Source organism: Amblyomma maculatum, chromosome 4 (genome assembly GCF_055883805.1).
Source record: "Amblyomma maculatum isolate TAMU_Amacu chromosome 4, ASM5588380v1, whole genome shotgun sequence".
Lineage (NCBI taxonomy): Eukaryota > Metazoa > Arthropoda > Arachnida > Ixodida > Ixodidae > Amblyomma > Amblyomma maculatum.
This window is the reverse complement of record NC_139347.1, coordinates 10,831,299-10,853,596: the sequence shown is the minus strand read 5'-3', so window position 1 is coordinate 10,853,596 and position 22,298 is coordinate 10,831,299. Positions and strand designations below refer to the sequence as shown.

Sequence of the window (22,298 nt, the reverse complement as noted above, 5' to 3'; positions counted from 1 at the left end):
TGTTCACATTAGGTTCCGTGTTTACGTGATATAATGTTCAGTTGAACGAATACCCATCCAACCTCTGCATTTGACTGGAGCAGCATCAGCACGCAGAGAACGAACTTGGCCAGTTAGAAGAAGGTATTTTTGTCTGAAGCATTCCTAGACTTATTCTCTCTCACAATGCCACTGTAGCGGTTGTTTCAGCTGATAAGAGTGAGTTTCTACCACTGCAGTTGCATGGCAGCAATATTTTTCTTGCGAATCCCATAAGAAGCATCAATGACTCTTTACCTGCATAAAAAAGCATTTACTTACAGGTGAAGCCTCTAGTATAGTACAGTCTCAAAACTTGGGGTCCTGCAGCTACTCTTTCCTAAACTTCTGCACATACTTGACAGGTCCGACTCTGCTGGACAGCAGGCCAAGCAATAGTAGACCCCACAATTTGCATTAGAAAAAGATCAGGCAAAGGTTTAACCTCACTAAATCTAAATAACCAAAGCGGAAGTAGCGGCATGTTTCGCTTGACCCGCCTTTCTTCGTCTCTGTGCGGCAGCCTCTCCGCGAGCTACTTCCACTCGATGATCGAATTCGGCCCGTTGTCTTCGCAACCTCCGAGACATACAGTTCACGAGCCGTCTCACCTGGATCATCCATGATGACTGCTGCCGTGAAAGGTATACTGAACAAATATCCAAAAATATTCAGAAACCACCACAATTACATTCTTAAGACACGATTACACTAGTATAGACACATAATTCGGGTGGTTTTTGAGCGGATGGCTGTATTTTTTACGTTTTCAGAGCGGTCGCCGGGTCAGAGGCAGCGCGCTCCCGACTGTGAGCCGGCGGGTGTGACATCACAACTACCCTCAGCAACGACATAGCGCCGCAATCTCGCCGCCGCCCCCGCACCTGAAGTTGGTTGACCGGCTACACGCAGTGGTGGTTCTCCCGCGTCACGCCGTGCACAATGCTCCGAAGTGTGGAATACTGCACACGAGGGAGGTTGAGGGGGACGCGTACGGAGGGCACGTATTGCGGACAATTGTTTGCACGGTGGGAGAAAATGATGAATTGTGCACAGAAACATGAGCAGCAGCAAACAAACAAACAAACAAAAAAAAAAAGAGCACGTTCGTCCCTGCGCTTTGCGAGTGCCATGGAGGAAAGGAAAAATTAACATCTGCGACCAGCCGTGATGGGAGTAGTTGTGACGTGGTATCCGGTTTTGTCAGAGCTTTCACAAGAGTCCGCTAGGTGCGGCGATTTGAGAAATATTCATTAAAATACTTACTTTCCGCTCATTTCTGTTCATAAAGTGGACTGTTTTGGTCACTCCCAATGCGATAACTACCATCTGCGCTGGATATCTTGGCGGCAATATTTTTTATTCAGTATACATTTAAATTGCCGAAAGCTGTTGCGATCTGTTGGCACCGGCTAAGAGCATTTAACCGGTATTTAAAGATCCCTGGTTCTTTCTCAGGTTTCAGCACCAACAGATATGACAGAATCAAAGAAGAGCGCAATCAGCCATCTGGCCTATCCCATTTATGGAAACATTTTCCCAAGCCTATGCATGAGCGCACTCGCCAGGGCCGAGGCGTCACTTTGTATTTATTTTCGACGACAGGGGAGTCTATCTAGAGAGAGGAAGGATCATGGCTCCATCGTAGCTGTGAATAAGTGATGTCGCGGTTGTCACATTAAACGATTAAAAAACAAAACAAAACGACACTTCAGAGCGGCAAAATCTACTAACACCCCACGTGCATGGCAGAAGTATCATTCTATATCGCTCGCTCCTAGTAAAGTCTAAACGATTATTTTTTTCATCGACACTACCTTTATTAATCCGCAACAACCCTAAACAGTTCTGGAGGGTTATTAACCCAAAACGTTCAAATACACGCGTCTTCTTAACTAACGAGTCAGGCATTCCTTTATCTGATGGCGAGCCGAGGCCCTCAATCGTACATTCAGTGCGTTTTCACTCGAGAGACTAACGCAAACCTCCCTCCCTTTCCCATTTTAACTCATTCGTTCATGACGGACATCACATTTACACCTCATGGCAAAAATATCGACTCTTTGAAGCTCACATCATCGGCAGGAGTTGATGGCATCAACACAAAGGTTTTGAAGAAAACCAAGCATATAACTAGCATAATCCTAACACACATTTTTCGGCAGTCTTTATCATCTGGCACAGTCCCTCAAGACTGGAAAGTGGGCAAGATCGTTCCAGTTCCTAAGAAGGACTCAGGTAACACTTTTCGCCCCATTTCTCTCACAAGCATATGTTCTAAAATCATGGAACACGTTATTTACTCACATGTCATCAACTTTCTAACATCCATCAAATTTTTCCATCCCAATCAGAACAGTTTTCAGAAAGGCCTTGCTTGTGACACGCAACTTGCATTGTTTTTTAACGACATTAGTTCCAACTTAGACCTTAATATTCCTACTGACGCACTCTTCTTAGATTTCGGAAAAGCGTTTGATAAGGTTCCCCACAAGCGACTATTACTACAACTGTCAAGAATTAACTTAAATGCATCTGTATTTAATTGGATCGAAGATTTCCTTACTAACCACTCCCAGTTTGTTCTCACTAACGATTACGCTTCCAGCCTCACCCCTGTTCTCTTCGGTGTACCCCAAGGCACCGTACTTGGTCCTCTTCTTTTCCTTATTTATATTAATGACCTACCCAGCTCCATCTCTTCTAATATCCACCTTTTTGCTGATGACTGTGTTATTTACCGTTCCATACATAACCCTACTGATAATTTGGCTCTTCAGGCCGATCTGGCAAAAGTCGAGGAATGGCGTTGAAATTGGTTAATGACCCTAAATGTTAACAAAACGGCCCTAATTACCTTCCACAGATGCCAACACTATTCTTCGTACAACTACTTACTAAACGGAACTACTATCTCCTCGGTATCTTTTTTGAAATATTTAGGTGTCACAATTTCCAGTGACCTTACATGACATTCTCACGTTACATCCGTTACTAACGATGCTAACCGCACACTTGGCTTTCTTCGGCATAACCTAGCTCAGGCACCTTCTTCTGTTAAACATCTAGCTTATGTAACTCTTGTAAGGCCCAAATTGGAGTACGCATGCGCATTGTGGGACCCGCATCTTCAAAACTTGATATCTACCATTGAATTAACACAAAACCGTGCAGCTAGATTTATCTTATTCTCGTAATACTAGCACCACTAATTTAAAAGCTAATGCCAGTCTCCCAAGCTTGCAAGCACGCCATAAAATATCTAGACTCTGTTTATTTCATAAATTTTATCATGCTTTATCATCTAGCACAGCAGTCATCATGCCGCTTCATCAAACATCCAGTCGCATCAGCCACACCTTGGCTGTTTATCCGCCACATGCCCGAACGACAACGCACCTCAACTCATTTTTTGTAAGGACAGGCATCGACTGGAACGATCTTCCCGCTGACATCGTCACTCACTCTAACCCAAGCCATTTCAGAACCGCCATTGAAAACTTTTTTTGTTAATCTCGACAATACTGTCAAGCCTACCCCTCATGTAAAACCCCGTACTCCTGGGGTCTTTGAGGTATTGGAAATAAATAAATAAATAAATAAATGACTAAGCAGAGGCGAGCGAGCGGCTACTTCAGTTTCGACAACGGCGGCTGAATGACGTAATAGATGCCACGTGGTCTCTCCTCAAGGCCATGAACATACAGCGAAGAAGCTACGGAAGAGAGTACCAGCTCTCACTTTTGAAAATGCCGTAGAAATCAATTCAAAGCATATTGGGCATGTTCCAATATTCACTGCCTTGACATCTCAGTGATGTCACGCACTCGCAGGAATTTTCCCTTGCTGAAAAAAGTATAAATTTAAAGAATTCCGATTAATCTGAGCAAACACTATGGAGCAACAAACAAACTGCAGAAAAAAAATGTAACAGGACCTAGCAGCCTCTACATATCCCGCCTCCTGCAGTACAACAATTCCGCTCGCTAAATGGTGTAAACACTCACTAAATTTAGTGGAAAGCACCACTGACTTGGCAACACTGGCCCAGGGGCACTCCATATACCCCAAAGGTTCCATACAAGCCATTTTAAGAACCCCTACCTCACAGTCATGGGAACTGTGCAGAGGTGCCCCAACTCACTTTGTCGCCCTCTGTGCTCCCTGCCACCGCCAGGGCAGGAGGTGGTGCAGCATCCACCAGGTTTGTTGCTGACGGCACTTCTTGGACGGCAGTGGCTGCCATTAGTTGAGGAACCGGTTCTGAGGCCACCAGCACATCTGCTGCTGTGCTGGTGGCCTCCACAACAGCGGGAATGCCGCTGGTGGTGGTGACAATGCAGGCTGCCTGGGAGACAGGCAGGGCGACACTGCTAGCTTCAATGAGAGGCACATGGACCGGCTGCACGTCAAACGTAGTCGTCCCAGTGATGCTTGCAGTGGCTGCAACAAATTCAAACAAATACAAGAAGTCGCAGACTGTGGTTGGCTTAATAAATCGGCTTCTGTTCTTGGATCCTTAGATCCTTACTCATATACGCAGCAACGAGGCCACACAGACACGTTGGTACGCTTCACCTAAATCCTGATGGAGCTCTTATTTAACGAAATTTGAATAAAAGGAATCTTTTAGAACCCACACCACCATCTGCCAGCTCAACAAAAATTTGTGTCTGACAAGCTCTACTTGCTTAATAAGGGAGTAACTACTCAATGGCATCCATCCAAGTGTAGCCTTATGGCTACAAAAGAAAACTATACAGCTTTCTCAGAAACTTCATAGTTAAAGGAAAATTTGCCCTGGTCCGGGGATTGAACCCGGGACCACTGCCTTTCCGGGGCAGTCGCTTTACCAACTGAGCTAACCAGGACGGTCAGCAGATCAGATGGTAGGGTGAGAGCGAATTGATCAATACCTTGAAGCAGGAACGATGTTGATCGAACATTTAGGGGATTATTCGAACTAAATCTTCGACCAAAACCGTTCTTGCTTCAAGTTATTATACACAGTGAACAAAATAATAAATGCTCTATTTTTTCATGAAACTAATTCAAGTTCAAAAGCATCAAACGAAACGTTGTAGAGCAACTCATCGTGCTTTTCTAAAACAGTGTAAAACCACAGGTGTAATTTGTCATGCAACATTATCTGCCATATTTTTTTTTTTCTCCGACCATGTAATAGCAGTTTCTCGTGACACAACTTTTCAAGACGGCAGCGGCAACCAATTGCAGCAGGCTTCTTGGAGAGCTCTCAACTGCAGAGGGGTTAATAAGCGGTCTGTAATTAGGCCCACGGATTTATTTAGCGACACACACGCAGCTTAAATACACTCAGAATAGCTAAATGCTTCGACCAAGAATACCAACTAGCCCAACAACAGCGTCCAGAGCGAGAACGTAACACAGCGCACCACCAGGGCGTACAACGTACCAGCTGGGTGGATGAGCTTGACGAGACCTTTGCTCTGGGCATCTGTGGCCGCCAGGGGTTGCACCACAGCTGCGAGGGTGGGTGAAGACGAGGGCAGCAGCTGCACCAAAGTGACCGGACGTCGGTCTGCCCGAGGCAGCAGAGGCCGCTGCACCACCAGAGGCTTACGCACTGAGCGCAGGCGCGTGCCTCGCCGGGTTCCTGGAACTAGGCGCTGTGGGAAGAAGAAATAGTTTTCATGCCACTGCTTTCAGCATATACACATCTACTGAAACTTTTCGATGGGTCCCCTCACAACACCAATTTCACGTTGTCCAGCCACCGAAGGGACAACCTTCTTAGCTGTCACAAACCTGCCTGTTCATCAAGCCATTGATGCTACTTCAGGTTGGCACCATCGAAAACAAATATTGTGTTTCTCGGCAATATAACTGCCTGCCTGGTACATATAGCAAAGTGCTGCAATCCCACTTTCTCAAGACATAACACTACTTGGCTCGAAGAATCAAATGGAGCTGGAGTGCTGCGTTTGATAAACCACATCTGAAAAACTGCAGGCAAGAATCTTGCCCGAACTATAGCAAAACATCACAAATGCAATGTCACTGATTATTGTGCCACTCAGCCGTGGTTCATCCCCACCATATCGTCCAAACGAACTAGAAGACTGCCAGCAAGGTACCAGGACAATGAGCTTGCCCGAGGGCAAAAACTGGAGTGTGCCATGTGCTGTGAAGCATGTGTCCGATGAAAGTGGTTTGATATTCAAATGTGTTTTGTTTATGTTGCACTGTTTTATGAAGGGGGAATATGTTCCATACAAAGCGTGCTGGCAATCATATCATCTCATCTGTATATTAGCCACTGACATTGGAATAAAAAGGGCAGTTCTTGGTTCACTGTCAATAAAGTACCGTTGAACCCTTTTATGCGGGACATGCACAGTGAAACAGTTTTTGTCCCTTATATGAGAGATCCCTTATAAGCAAGGTACATTTACATTTTCTAACCACACCTTATTTCGGCGCAGGCATTCTACGGCTAAAATATGCAAAAAAAAAAAAAGAAGGGGGATATGTCATGTTGAAAAAGTGTTATTATAGCTTTCATTTACATATTGCATTTGCTCGATGGACCGCCACACTGACCACACTTCGCAACTTCTTACATTTCTTTACTGCTGAAATAGTTGTAAATCTTGGTCTGCTTCATGGCGGCATTGATGCCGTTCAACAGCCTCTCCCAGCTTGAAAATCGGGCCAGCAGCCTCATGGCTGATGTGCCAAACCTGTATATGTTGGCAAAGTATGTTTGCAGCGATTGCAAAGTGCGATCACGATGCAATGCAGCACCGCAACTAGCGATTCGCAACTAATCTATGTGTCTGGTAACGCTACAAGAATTCAAGTAAAAAAAAGCGCGACGAAATTGTAAAAGTAACCAGCTCACTATTGAGGAGCTAGAAGCGGCCAAAACTATAAAAGATCACCAGCAGAAATACCCTCAGAAATTTATGCTTGTCTGACAAAGGGTAACAGCAGCTGTAACAAGTCTGTAAATGTCGCTACTCAAATAAAAAATAAATTAAAATCAAACGAGGAATTTCTGAGTGCAGTTGAAACTGGTTGAATAGCAAACAGCAGAACCACTTCTGTTGTTATGTCATTTGCTTTGGTATTGGCTTGCTTTCTTTGTATTTACCAGATAGATTTGTCACTCATATTGAAATGCAACGTAATAGACAATTTTCGCTATATTCTTCAGACTAGTGGACACAACACCTACGGTAATTCGTGATAGAAAGCTCCATTAATTGGAGAGCCCAACGTGCACGCCTAATATGCTCGCTCAGATGCCTTCATATGCAGTCGCGCTTGCGCTCTTAGTGGCAAGCCTGAAGAGCTTCTCTACGCTGTATTCCCACTGTAGGGGCTTCTTTTAGTCATTTCATAGCTGATTGGCCTGCTCTTTGTTTGCTGAAGTTATAATTAATAATGATGGCATAGATGTGTCTCTCTTCTTTTGTTTTCACTGTAACTGCTACTGAACACGGCGAAGGATGGTGCCGCATCTAACGTTAAAATGTCTGTTACAAGCAAGACTGAGAACCAAACTTAAAGGCTAATTTTCCTTTATAGCCAATTGTCTTCTACATCCAATGTCCACTAGAAAAAATGTCCAATTAATGAGTCATAGCGCGGCCAAACATTTGGATGAATGGTGCCTCTTATACCCGATTGTCTGTTACATCCATGCCTCTTATGACAGGGTTCAGCTGTACTGCCTTATCACTTGGCGCTTCGCACCACCACAGGCACCAGTGAAACATGACAGCCCCTGAAAATAACATTGGGGTCTATAGCCACGAAGCAAATGACTAAGAGCAGGTCTAAAGCAAGAAATACACTCCAGGTTTATTGAAGTGGTCACAGCATTTTAATGAAAATACTAAAACAGGTGCTACTAGAGCAGCCACCTTTAAGGAATGAAACTGTTTCAGAAAAAAGATGACTAAGCACTTTTGCTTACTTGGTGCTGCTGCCACCATTCAATACACATCAGAGCAGCTATCTCTGTGCCATTTTTATAAATAGTCAGTGTAAACTTTTATGGTAATTCAATGCAAACCTTCCAGGTCTCAAAACTATTAAGCCATCAGTAGCTTCAATTTACTTTTTATTTTGCGGGAGGGGAAGAGGGTGGTCTCAAATACCAATGTAAACAATGAAGTATTCGATTCCGATCTGGCTGTGAGTAGCGATATTTGGAAACCTCAAATACTTGTGAAGTATTTCAAAGTTCAACAATTCAGGAAAACAGATTGCTCAAGTACATACTGGTTGGTCTTATGCATACTCAGACATTTCAGCGTGATCACGTTCCTCTGGGACGATGAAGCGGCTGCGTCCACATATTCAGCCTTCGACGGCTGCACAGTTTGGCATGCTGCTGCCGAGCTCGTGTGATGAGACACAGTCAAGATACAAAAGCAAACATGCCACAGTAGCAGCAGCTGTGCTGCATCCGCCACACGGAAGGCTCAAAAGATGATGGAGATGGCAAAGGTAAGAATGTAGAACTAGCAGCCGTGGCAAGCTCACTGCCACCGTTAACTTGAGTCGCTGGAAACCAACTTCAAAGCTAGCAATACCTTACTACAGTCGAACTCGGATATATCGAACCCGGATAATTCGAATCTTAGTTATATCGAACACAATTTCACATGTCGTTCGATATATTGAACTCTGCACCACACACTTGAAGCTGTGCCTTCCCCAAAGACGATCGCATCACCCTCGGCCGTTTGCCGCACGATGTTTTCAAGCCACGTGCGGAAGGAATGAAAGGGAACAGAGCAGTGCCATGCCCTTTCCCCAAAGGCGAGCTCACCTGCGGTGCTCGTTTGCAGTGCAACAGCAGGTGACGTTTGCAAGCCATGAGCGTGAAGCAACGAGAGGGAACCGGTCAATGCAGCCGTGGTATTCGAGAGAGGGGAAAAACATGACAGAGCGAAGCGCAAGGATGGCAGACTCTTCTGCCGAGCTTTCTCTCTCCTTCCGCTCTCAGCACGCACTATGCATGCGTGGACAAGTCAGCTCAGCCCGTGGCAGACAGAACGTCCGACGCTTTCTCCAATGTGTGTGTAGTAAACCCCCTGAGCACGGCGGCTGACGTGTCATGCACATCTCGTGTGGTCGTACTGAACGTGCATAAGATATGGCGGCTGCAGACAATATGAAGTGGCAGATCTTTTCTTCTTCTTTTCCTTTTTTTTTGTTTTGTTTTGCGAGAATCGTCCATCCTTGTCGTGCTGAAATGCGGCGTAGTGTAAGCTATGACTGCAGACATTAAGAAGCAGCAGATTTTTTTTTTTTTTTTGCAAGAATTGTCCATCCTTGCATCTATGAATCAATGAAAGCATGCGGTCAGCTGTGATCATGCCACCGGCTTTTAGCATTGTTCGCTTCAAACGGCATTTGCAGCTCTGTGCCCGCCCCAAGTGCGGCGTGATAAATCAAACCAGGCATGTGCAATCAAGCCATCACGAGCACACTGCCAAGTTCGCTCCCCGCCACAGCAGGAGCTATCAAAAGTATAGTCAAAAGATAAACATGCCGTGACGTTATCGCTGTGCAGCGTCTTGGAGTGTTGCCAATATATGAACTGTGGAAGCTACGCCCGAAACGGAAGAACGCGCCACCAATATTTTTTTTTTTTTTTTTTTTTCCAGATTTTCGGGGACAAAAGTGGAAGGTGGGTTCATTATGTGTGTGGGTTATTTACGCGACAAATATGGTACCATTTTTCATGATCACTAACAGCGTCTCAAGCGGATTTCTGTATATCGAATTACTGATACATATATCGAACTATTTCGCAATTATCTTCGAGTTCGATATATCAGGGTTTGACTGTATTTACACCATTCAACAGTTCAAATTAGATCAGGGGTGAAACGTACGTATTTTAGGAAACATGACGAGTCAGCAGCGTGAAGAGTTTTGATATAGACGCACAGTCGCTAGTTCGAAGACCACCGCTATATTTTAGGGGACCATGGCGGCACAGCCGATCTGGCAGTGCAAGTGGGTGCAGTGCTTGCATCGCCTGATGCCTTGTGATCGTTAACAGAAACAAGCTTCCGCCAGGGGCAGCAAGGTGCACAACGTTGCGAGGCTGGTCTACACAAAAACCTATCCCGGAAGTGGTACATATTGCAGGTTCCATCTCCAGCATGTGTGCGGTGCCTTCATTTAAACTATGAGAGAAATCAGCACAGAACTACGGGACAAGACACAGCGCTTGTGTCTTGTACTGTAGTTCCGCACCGTTTTCCCAACAATGAATAACCAATTTGCCCAAGCTACTGTCCTGGCTAATTTCAATTTAACACCTTTTTGGCTTTCAAAGAGTGGATGACTTGGGCCACAGCATCAGTTGGCAGTAGTGAAATGCGCAATCGTAAGTGTGCAGCCCGTATGCCACATGGATAAGGCTGGAGAAATTGAGGCAACAGATGCGACATTCCTGAAATTTCAGCCTCAGCTGAACAATGAACTCTATGGGATGCACGGCTAGATGCCACACAAGTCTGCAATATGAGATGTGTCCGAAACTTCAGCAGCTGAAGAATCTGCCGCCAGAATTACACGGTAAAAGGCTTGAGCCTATGATGATTACTACACTTTGATTTGCTGCTGTCTGAACATTAGCCAATGCAAGCCTGAAAGCATTTATTTTCATTTTGTCCCTTTATTTCAATTTCCACAGTGGATCCTACAAACCATACTTTTTGGTGCATGGTGTTTTTTGGCCAGCAGTGCAATGCAGATGCTAAAAGCAGCTACCACGTCTTGCACCATAAAGGAGGCATCTCACATACAAGATTTTTCTCCCACTGAAGCATCTTTAGAACTGCAAGTAACAAGGTAGATGCCTAAATTACAAAGGCCATTTTCAAAGGTGTTGCGAATATTTTAGTTGAGATGAATGCTGTGAGGTTTTGGCTCATTTCACTGACACAATCAAGGCTCTTGAAAACGAAATTTGGCCCTAATGCTTCGTAACGTCGACATCAAGCGAACAGAAAACCGTCACTGGGGCTCACTGTAAAGGATCTTTTTTATTCAAGACTTCATAAATGCTTGACAGTGTCTTTACGCTGTACTTCCTGGAAGCTCTTCATGAGAGTCGACAGCTAATCCTTCTGCTGAGCACAACCAAATCCAAGATTTCTTCATCGTAGAATAAAAATTTTGGTACCGTGCATTGACCAGTAAATCTTGTAATGATGACAAGAAACTTCCCAAGCACTGAGATGGCTGCTGTGCTTAGGTGTTTGGCCGTGTCAATAGTGCTCTGTGGCTGAGGAAACAAAGTTTTGCACCACCATCCCTGTTGAAGGGCTTCAGATTTAGATGCTACTGTTCTCAGTGGCTCTTTAGCATCAATGATGCTACTGTTCTCATAGCTCAGTGGCTCTTTAGCAAGGAAAAAGAAAAGGACTGTTTCTAAGTGAAAAACTGCTGTAACCTAGCATCAATATGCCCAGAAACGGCTTTTTTTCTTTTTTTTTTTTCCCAGTTCTAGCTGGTTCCATACCACTTTTACTGGAAGATGTTTGTGTTTTTCAGTTACAATCAAGAAGTACTAGCTGTAGTTAAAACACGTCCTGCCAGCACCGCCTCAAACAACAGAGACAGCTACTCAAGCAGCTCCACCTTTGAACTGCCAGAAACAAGGCCCGAGGGCATGCCATGCCTGAAGGCAGGCATTTGAAACTCACATCCAGCTGCTCCTGGCGTGTGATGTTTGTGGGCACTACGGGGGCAGCCATGGTGGCGTTCTGCTTGTGTGTTCGAGGGGCCATGCCCATTGGGACCACAAACACGTGCTGGTCGGTGGCGGTAGCCGACTGCGGCTGGCCGTCGACAGCGGCCACACTTTCCAGCACCTGTGCCTGCTGCACCTGCTGCAGCGTTGGTCGAGGTGGAGCTGTGCGAGTTGATGGACTGCGGCCCAGGGCTCGGCTGGCCGCACTCTTGCCTGAAGGAGGGGTGCCGCCTGCAGCAGTACTGCCCCTGCTGCCTCCTGCCCCACCACTACTGCCACATCTGCCAGCTGGGGGAGAGAGGGGTCCCTGGAGAACAGATATTGAGGCATTATAAATAATAGGGCGCAGTCACACTAGTGAGTCACAAAGTGCGGGTGACAGGCTGCGATTTTCGACCAAGCAGCGGATCGATAGTGCTAACATTCACAGCAGCAAATGCAACCTTTCGGTCATTTTCTTAAATGATCCTATTCGTAAAAAAAGTGGTCAGATTTTACTATTACCAGTAATGAGAAGCTAGATGTAGAAATGCTTCACATTACTACCAAGGCATCCCTGATTGCTTGACCAATATGTGAGGCTGGAAAGCAAGCAATGTGCAGCCACCTAAGATTAGCAGATTGGTACTTGTTGACTGGTGGGTGACCATCTGCGGCTCTCTTTTCTGCCGAAATAGTCGCATGACACTAGCGACCATCGCAAACATGAATACACCTTCAGCATTATGACAAAGCCGCCTTGCGACTGAAAAGGTAGTCTAGTCAATGCAAGGAACTATCAAAAAATATGAATTTTCAAAACAAGAATGAGTGTGCAACACTTTAGAAAAAAAAAAAAAAGATAAAAAATCAGTGCCTGACTGGGTAACGAAGCTCCTGATGCATAGGTACTGATTGAAAGCATGCTGAAATCCAGGCTCATCTTAAATAACAATGCTCATCAAGCCCGCAGTACCCTAAAACTAACCATAAAGGTTAATACAGTCACTGACTGTTTTTCGGACTTGGCGGGACCTGGAAAAAGGTCCGGCTAATTGAACAGTCCAAAATAAAAAATCAGAGCCTGACTGGGTAACGAAGCTCCTGATGCATAGGTACTGATTGAAAGCATGCTGAAATCCAGGCTCATCTTGAATAACAATGCTGATCAAGCCCACAGTACCCTAAAACTAACCATAAAGGTTAATACAGTCACTGACTGTTTTCGGATTTGGCGGGACCTGGAAAAAGGTCCGGCTAATCGAACAGTCCAAAAAATCCATGAACTATTTATAAAAAAAAGAACTTTCTGCGAGAAATCAGCTTTACATAAAAATCATGAACTTTGCCGCCCCCGGTGGCTTGTTTATACGTATGCCGATAATAGGGGGTTATAGTCGTTATAGCGCAGCATGATCTGCTACTGTGATCTGCTTCCATGCGTCGGCCATGCGCACGCGCTAGCGTGAACCGACACGGCGCGCGCTAATCGGTGCATACGCAGCAGGTGTGCACACCACCAGGAAGCATGCAGCCTACTTAAGGCGGTCACCGCATGCACTGTGGTGCCCCGCAAAAGCTGACCGTGCTAAGCTGTAACTACTACAGCCCTCTAGTTAGAATATATCGGCCAGTCATGCTTTCATCATGTCCATGCCACTTCACAACATACTGTGATGCAACTGCAGGTCATGCTCATACTGTGAATGAAGTACACACCGTGCGAAGCAATAACATTCAGTTCCCATGGTTAACAATGGTAGCGATAAGAGTAAGGTAGAATTCACGGGGAAAAAAAGAGAGCGGAACAAAAGCCTCCGTGAATGCACTGACCCCCTCAGCTTCTCCCCACAGATGGCGACGTTGGAGCGGGCCGCAGTGGACGGTGCTCGCGTTCCATTTTCAGTCCAATTGCATGCTCTTTGTAGACTACCGCGATGACAGCAATGAGCAGTCCCTAATTGCCACTGCTTGAAATGGCAACGACGGACAGAGAGCCAAGCTAGTTCATCCAAATGACTCTGCATCACCTAGCTTCTATGGCCGTGCAAAACAGATTGTTTTAGCTTTCACGGCCATGCAAAACAGATTGTTTGCGACAAATATGTCCGCTCTCGCCTATGACATGCCAAAAAACAATGAGCCTCCGGCTAAAAAAAACTATCTCTACGGTATTACTGGTGCCAAATTTGGTCCAAAAAAATTGAACTTTTGGAAACGGCAGAGCCCGAAATATTGGTCGTGAAAATGTACACGTTCCTATGGGGCACATGATGGTTCATTCCTGAATGAAGTTAGAAATATTGCGCAGGTTCGAATTATTGGAGCCCAAAAATCTGTCGCCTGCTGTAATTCATATAACCTAACAGGTAACAAAGAAATATTGTTACAATGATCTTTTTCAACATTAGCATCTTGCACATGTCATAAGAATAGTCACTTGCAAAATTCCCATACCTCTTGCTATGTTTAAAGAATTCATACAATTCATGGGTTCACCTTTAGTCACACTTACTATGAAATGAAGAAAAAGAAGAAAGCTGGTGAAAAACAGTAATCAGGAATAAATTCAAAAATGCTCCCAATAAACAAGCTAAGCTAAATGTGACTTAGGTGTGGTAGAATGGTTTGCCAATGTTTAGCTTTGTTTATCCTTGCTTGCATTGGCCATTCTTTTGCTGCACATCACTTTAGTGCACGATAACTTATTCAAGAAAGCCAGGCAAAGCGCTAAAAGCTGCAGCTTCCACGACACATCCCCTTTCTCCACCGACTGCAACCACCTGACATAGATAAAAACTTCCCTTTCGCAAGCCATACGAATGTGCCCGGGTGGCCTAGAGAAAGAGTGCCAGAAAAGAGATTCAAGGGTCCCAGGTTCAATTCCCATCTCAAAGGAGTTATCCAAGCTGGCAGCTTCTGCCCTCTTCTCGGCCATGCCATTTATTCTAGTGAGGTCACACAACCCGCAAACCAATCGATGCTCAGACGTGTCTGCGCCATACTCCAAGCTTTTTCGACGCTTCACCATGACTCATTACGATTTTTATTGCTAGTGACATATACTACAGTCGAACCCGGTTATATCGAACCCGGATATATCGAATTTTGGTTATATCGAACTCACGAAATATCCCCTTGAAAATCCCATGTAAAAGTATAGGAAAGCCGCGTCATATATCGAACTCAATTTCACCGGTCGTTCGATATATCGAACTCCACACCACGCACTGGAAAGCGTGCCTTCCCCAAAGACGGTCGCATTACCCTTGGCCGTTTGCCGCGTGGCGTTTTCAAGCCACGCGCGGAAGGAATGAGAGGGGACAGTTCGGCGACGGCTGGTCTGGGCAGCGCCGCGCCCATTCCCCAAAGGCGCGCGCATCTGCAGTTGTCGTTTCCCGCGCGCCAACACATGACGTTTGCAAGCCATGTGCGTGGGTGTGCCCATTCTTTTGCTGAGCTATCTCTCTTCTTCAGCACGCGCAACGCATGCGCCAAGCCAGCTCAGCCCGTTTTGAGACAGCCGTCGGACGCTTTCTCCAGCGTGTGTTGCGAACCCTCTACGTACGGCGGCGCGGCGGCGGACGTGGCTATGGCGCCTGCGGATGTTAAGAAGCGCCAGCTCTCTCTCTTTTTTTTTTTTTGCGAGAGTCATCCTTTCCTATCGTTGGGCTGTACGCGCGGCGTAGCGTAAGATATGGCGGCTGCGGACGTTAAAAAGCGGCAGGGATTTTTTTTTTTTTTTTTTGCGGATTGTTTGTTATTTTTTTTTTTTATCGTTTATCCTTGCATGTATGAATCAGCGAAAGCACGCGGTCAGCTGCTGCGATCATGACGCCCGCCCCAAGCGCGGCGTGATAAATCGAACCAGGCTTGTGCAATCAAGCCATCACGGGCACTCTGCCAAGTTCGCTCCCCGTCACCGCAGGAGCTATAAAAAGATAAACGCGCCCTGACGTTATTGCTGCCCAGCATCTTGGCACGCTGCCAATGAGCTGTGGATGAGACGACCGAAACGGAATGACGCGCGCCATCGACATGCAACACGGAAACGTTGTTTTGAGCTGCCGCGGTGGCTCGAGCGGCGAGAGGGACGCAGTTCCAACAAGTTTGAAAATTTTCGCTCTGTCGCTGCCGCTCGTCGCTTGCATGTGAGTGAGCTAGCCTTAACGCATTTTTTTTTTTTTTCAAATTCTCGGGTGCAAAAGTGGAGGGTGGGTTCATTACGCGAGTGGGTTGATTACGCGACAAATACGGTATCGTTTTTTCGCATCGTAAGTGCCGTCACAAGCCGATTTCTGTATATCGAATTATCGATATAACGAACTATTTCGCGATCCCCTTCGAGTTCGATATATCCGGGTTCGACTGTATAGTGCTAGCACAAAAAAACAACGGCTGTGATTTGCACATCCTGCACATCTACCAAGCTTTTGACAGGTGCATATTATTTTTTGACACATGTGAGCACAGCAAAGGAAAGCAGCAGGCTGACCTGCTTGTTCTTCTCCGCAAACATGACAGTTGCGAGGCTCAGCAGCTTCTTCAACATAGCCGTGCACTCGAGGCTGCGCTTGGATTCGCTGTCGCCTTTTGGCTCTACGGGACAAAAGTCGTAGTGAAGGACAATCTTGCTTGGGCAGCCCATCTACGAGAAAAGCGAGTCAGCTCTTAGCACTGGCAGTTGCATCAGCACAAAGGAAAGACTGTCACATAATGCCGAAACGAGAACTCAGTTGAACTGTTTCATTCCACCCACCAGAACAGCATAGCTGTGTTCACAGCATTGTTCACAGGATTGTTCAGAGCACTGTTCACATCATTCTTCAACGTAAGCAGGGCGTAATAAAATGTGAAGTAGCTGCGGGCACAACGGCAAACAAACACACAGTTGCCATAGCATGGTCACTCATTGCTGCTTATTCAATATTTCACACCATTCCTTATGGCACTTTAGCTCCAAGAATTGTCCCCCTGCCCCAAGTAACATATATTATGGTGAGGCTACCTAAAAGTAATAGAAAATAATATGCTTCTGCCCGTGCCAATGCCCCAAGTAACAATACCTGGCACTGCTTTGATGAAAAAGAAATGCAGAGTGAAATGAATAATAAGAATGCAAATCTTGAGCCTTTTCAAACTGCACGGCCAACCATGCATCTAAGTGTGCCAACAACCATCAGCACTGCTTGTAAGCATGCTCGAAGGCACACCGAGAACAAACTGAAGTTGGACTGCATTGAAAGATTAGCAAGGTCTAAAAAAGCCCTCACTTTCATTGAAAACAGAGTTGGTGTGAGATAGCAAAAGGCCACAAACAAGAAATGCCGACTTCATTGGCGAATCCCGCAAGTCAACCGCAATGCGTTTACACATTTAATTTTTGATGCTGCTATTCACTTTGAAATGATGATCCCCGGGTGCTTTTTGGCACCGCTGTCACGAGTTTGAATCAAGTCGCAGGAAAATGTCTCAGTGAAATTTCCTCCCCAATAAATCTGTCTTTTGCTGCCGGGCAAGCATCAATGTACAAAGAAAGAGTAACAAAATTGTACGGCCTTCTCGGCAAAGGGGACACTTCACTGACTGTGCCACCTCTTGGCATAGGCCACATGATGTCTGCTTGTCAAACAGACTGGTGAGTGCACATCTCTGCACAAACAGCAAGATGAGGCAAGCAGGCTACAGGAGATGCCGCACGAGCATTCTCGTTCCTCCACATGTTGCACAAAAGGGCAGGAAGAAAAGGAAAAGATAAGAAGCACCTGAGTAAGCAACCTGGCCTAAGAACCACAACTTAGAACAATGACCAAGTAACGATGCGTAACAAATTAAAATCATATTTACTCACAAAATAAAACTCAATTCAGTTTCAAGAAAAGTTCACATGAATTTGGGGAGAGGCTCGTTACCCTCGGGGAAAAAATTCAAGACTTAAAATTTTATATTACACCTCTACCCACCTGCTAGCTCACAAAAACACGTGATAATCCATGAATGTGTCGCCAATTTTTATTTTTTTCATTTCAAAAGGCTGCACTTTTCAAATTTGTGACCCAACAATTTTGTGACAGTGGACGGCACTAGCCAACTGCGGTTAGATAAAGCGAATATGCTGAACACCGACCCTGAATGTCGGGTGTGCATTGTTTAAGCAGGGTAAAGAAAAAGAAATTACAGGAATGCCATGAGTATGCAACATCGCTAAGGCAAGCTGAGGAACACACTAAGAAAAGCTACTGTATTTTCTGATGCATGAGATGTGTTTCTTCAGAGCAAGAGCTCTACTACCCGGGGTGCGACTTCGGATTTCACCTCGTGTGGTCTGAATGACCTTGACTGGCTTGGCAAGGTGAAGGTGGGGACTCTCCAGCTATACACAGCTTGCTCGTCAGACACCCGAGATGACTTTCCACATGTGCCTGCTGGCATTGTACTGCTGCTGACAAATAGCTGGCCCTTGGTGCGATCAAAGTAGTGATTATGGGTGCAAATAGGGTGCCTCGGCTGCAATGTCACCAGAAATCAGCAAATGTTTTGACAGCGCAGTGGAAGATCAAGACTTCAAAGGGTTTGAGTAAAATACTTGCTGCTCTGCCTGGGAAAAGTTTTATACACGTTAGTGTTGCCTCTTTATTTCCATTCTGTTGCGCCGCAGAAGAGTTCTAACAGCCCAATACAATTCTTGATGCTTGCACTATTCAGATGCGTCTCTACACAAGGGCTCACCTTATATACCAGCTCTTTTTCACTGAAAGCCTCTATAAGAGGCACATATTAAACATTGGAAAATATGATAAAGTTTTTGAAAAAAAAAAAAAAAGAAGTAAAGAAGCTTGCAGTCAGGCAAAATTGATGCCTGCAGACTAAGTGGGCTATGTGTGGTCAATGCTGCATTTTGGGTGGCTTTTGGTTTTGAGCTATCATTGAAGGGGTAGTCCCCTTAGTGATGCTGTTCAGATTGCTGCTCTTTTTTCCTGTTTTGCAAGCTGTCTCGTTCCGTTTTACCAGGGCCTTGCATTGCTGTTAAATGATCACTGACCTCACCTACCAGTAAAGTATGCATCTTACAACGCTCCATAACAGCATTCAGCAAACTCCCTTTCCCATATGAGTAATGAGAAAAACTATGGTATTTGATCTTTTTTTTTTTTTTCATCGACAGGAATAAGTCTAAAATAATTGCAAGCCACATATTACTGCACGATTCCTGCTTGAGTTATTGCCTATTGCATTACAGGCACTTGTAAGGTATCACACAAATTATACTAATGATGAGTGAAAACAAATTTTTTTTTTACAATACCTGTTTGTTTTTATAGCTGTGTTTGCAGAAAGACCTTCTTTATTTTCAACTACACTGGGCTATAAACAGAACTTGGAATTCAAAAGATGTTCCATTTATCCATTTATTAGAAGTTATACATACTTCATGAAGCAAAACTTTGTTTATTAAACGGCGCCGGCCCTTATTGATGTGGGCACACAGAAAAAAAAAAAGAAAAAGGAACCAATCATGGTCTTCTTCACACTCCTGTGTAGCTTTTTAACAATGTGTGAATGTCTGACAAGCTTCTAAAAAATTCTGTACATTACTTGTACTCAAAGCAGTGCTGCAAAAGAATGCCTCAAGCTGCGCTCGTCACTGGAGGGGGATTGATCCTAAGCTTGTACTTCAGAATATAATCTCTTCGAAGCTTTCCCCATGACACCCACTGCTTCATAGCCTTGTCATGAGATAGGACATGACTGAACATGGTGCCAGTTTCAGCACTGTCAGTGGTGCTTGCTTATTTATGGACACTCACTCGCGTGTAAGCCCCCTTTCCCAGTCGTCGCCCGCACCTGTTTCCAGGCAAGGGCCAAAAACATGTACAGCCAACAGCAAGTAAATGCTGCAATCCTTCAACCTCGGCATCATTTGGCGCAGCAGCTGGCAGTGGTAGTGGACCTTAAAGGGTAACTCTAGAGGTTTTTTGACATTCAAATATTCTAGTAAAAATTTTACCATAGGTTCTCCTCTTCGTCCTGACGCATTCTACAAAATTTGGGCGCCGTACGATAATCTGTTCACGCGCAACACGGCTTTAAAATATGCTGTTTTCATGGCTTAATTTGAGAGTATTTCTGCGGGCAACACCGAGTTTCTGACGTTACAAAGAGTATACTGGCGTTACTGTCCACTTCCCGCGTGATTATGAAATTGTGAGGCTTATATTGAACTACCTCAGACATTTTATGCAGTGCGTCATGACTTCCATACTTTATTTTCGCCATCCAATGCACGTAGGAGTGTTTTTCTAATATTGAGTGTGTCGTGTGTGACGTCATCATTTCGTCAACTGGGATGTCGTTTCTGGCCGTGAAGGCAGTTTCAGTTTCGATTTGCTGTTTTTCTTTTTTAAAATACTTCTAATTGGAATTTTGAAAAACGGTTTTTTGTGCTGGAGTCAGGACCTGCCAAAGAATGTAATTCAACTAAAAACACAAAATGATGAAAAAACCATCGGAGTTGGCGTTGTCGTCCCATTCTTGACATCCCCTTGATCGGCGTCTTTGTCAAGTTTCGTGACAGTGTTGACCAAAATACTGAACTCGTTCGCAACTTCAGTTTTAAACAAGCTGCTTCACACAAGCTCTCGCAGAACTTTCAACATTTTTTCGCAGCGAGAGTGCCTTGCATAGCCATTTCTCGACGCTCCCTATCACGTCAAAACACCAATAGCATGTAGGCCTAATGCAGGGTAACAGTGGCAACTAAAACGATTGAAAGCCTACAGATTTTAATGCATTCACTTGTATTGGCTACAGTGCCGGTTGTGAAGAATTTGTTCACGGTTGTGAGCCTATCTTTGGCATGTGTGAGCACAGATACAGCTGGGCGGATTCTAAATTTTAGCCTGCGTGCTATTGAAAGAAGGGCAGAAAGTAAGCACTGTTTCAAATAACAGAAGAATTTTTAACTAACGTAGACATAGAAAACCAACTAAAAAGCCTTACTTAATTCCATTATCAGCAATTCTCATTCAGCCATGTTTTGTTTACTGAGTGTCTACCATATCTGTGCTATCTTTTGAAGTTGTATGGCCATATTCTATTTACGCCTAACTAATTTTCATTATTCGTATTCATTTCGCACCCAAAAATTTGTTAAAGGGACAGAGCACTGGCCAAATATGTCACGAGATTATGGTGTAGATGAAAAGGTCTTGCCTCATAGGGCACTACAATATCAAATAAAAGAGGCTTTACAATTTTAATTTGCCATTGAAAATCGCATAAAAACAACAGAGACTCTATCTAGCGGAGAATCCCCAGTACTTTCAGTGTAGTCCCTCACATGACATGTCAGCAAAATATTGTTGATTTTCGTAACTGCACATGGTTCTTTTTTCTTCTAGGAGTGCTTGCCATAATTTATTATATTTTGCGCTCTCTCCAGTGCATCTTTAAATAAAAACCACCCCTGCTTTCGCAATGCAAGAGGTATGCTTTCAGGTATGGCCACTAGATGGCGCCACAGTGTTTGAAATTTCGCGAATGAAGCAATGACAGTGCCCACTAAAACTTTCGTCGACGAGGGCTTGCGTTATTGTGCCGTAACAGCATTGAGTGTGAAACTGAAAAGGACGTTACTCTACGCAAAAAATGTCTGATTACTGTCTGGCGAGTGAAAGTTATATTTGTTTTCGGTAAGTCTTTTTTGTCGACCACCAATCGCCATCGCGGTCGCTGCTCATGGTTTCCAGCATTGGACTACATAAAAACGGGCACATGCATTGATCGAAAAAGTCCCGGTAAAAAGTTTCTACAGCGTTTCTAACAAAACCGTTGTGGAATCGAACATTTTAGACATCAATCTTTCTACTGCGGCGAAAAAAAATCGAGACCTAAATTCCAGTGTTCTGTCCCTTTAACTGCAGACCCCTAATAAATTTTATTTTTTTTTCTGGCTATGCTTCAGAGAAGATCACAACTGTAATTTACCTCAACAGTATTAAAAAATATAAAAATATTCAATTCGCACTTAGTTTTTAAATACAATGAAAGCTCATTAATTCAAATCTCAGTTTAGAACTATTTGAGCTGTACTACTTGGCCCAGTGAAGCTTGACAAATGTTTGTGCATAAAAATTGCAGAGAATTTTGCCTAGAATTATAACATCGTGAGAAATTGGTAGTTACACCAACTTTCTGTCGCTACAGGCCAGGTGCGCTGCAGTTTCAGCAGTACATGTGGCACTACCTGGGAGCTGCTGCGTCAAATGGCGGAGTTTAAAAGTGACCTCCGAGAACAGCTTTGGTGCAATGCATTGCTTGATCGCGGTAGCCATGGGTTTAACCCAACTTGTGGCATCATGAGGAAGCCATCGCATCAAATGTCTACCATACTTAACTCTGGTTATAATGAACGAAAGTACCCACCTCGGTGGCTCATTGTTCAAGATGCTCGGTTACTCAAACCGAGTACCGGGGTTCAAACCTCACTGGTCCAAATCCGCTTCGATGTTTTCTTTTTTCCATTTTTTTCTTT

The 22,298-nt window shown here is 44.6% G+C and overlaps 1 protein-coding gene and 1 non-coding gene across 2 annotated transcripts in view; both read right to left on the bottom strand.

Moving 5' to 3' along the window:
- The window catches only part of crm (cramped chromatin regulator), a 57,361-nt gene that overhangs the window by 12,208 nt on the left and 22,855 nt on the right, over positions 1-22,298 (bottom strand). Inside the window, exons 11-14 of the mRNA XM_084600741.1 lie at positions 16,260-16,412; positions 11,739-12,092; positions 5,453-5,666; positions 4,163-4,461 (exon numbers count right to left, since the gene is read on the bottom strand). Of these exons, the coding sequence (XP_084456867.1) occupies positions 4,163-4,461; positions 5,453-5,666; positions 11,739-12,092; positions 16,260-16,412 (1,020 nt within the window). The remainder of the gene's footprint in view (positions 1-4,162; positions 4,462-5,452; positions 5,667-11,738; positions 12,093-16,259; positions 16,413-22,298) is intronic.
- Positions 4,814-4,889, bottom strand: TRNAS-GGA (transfer RNA serine (anticodon GGA)). Its single transcript has one exon. It is a non-coding gene; the product is annotated as a tRNA-Ser (tRNA).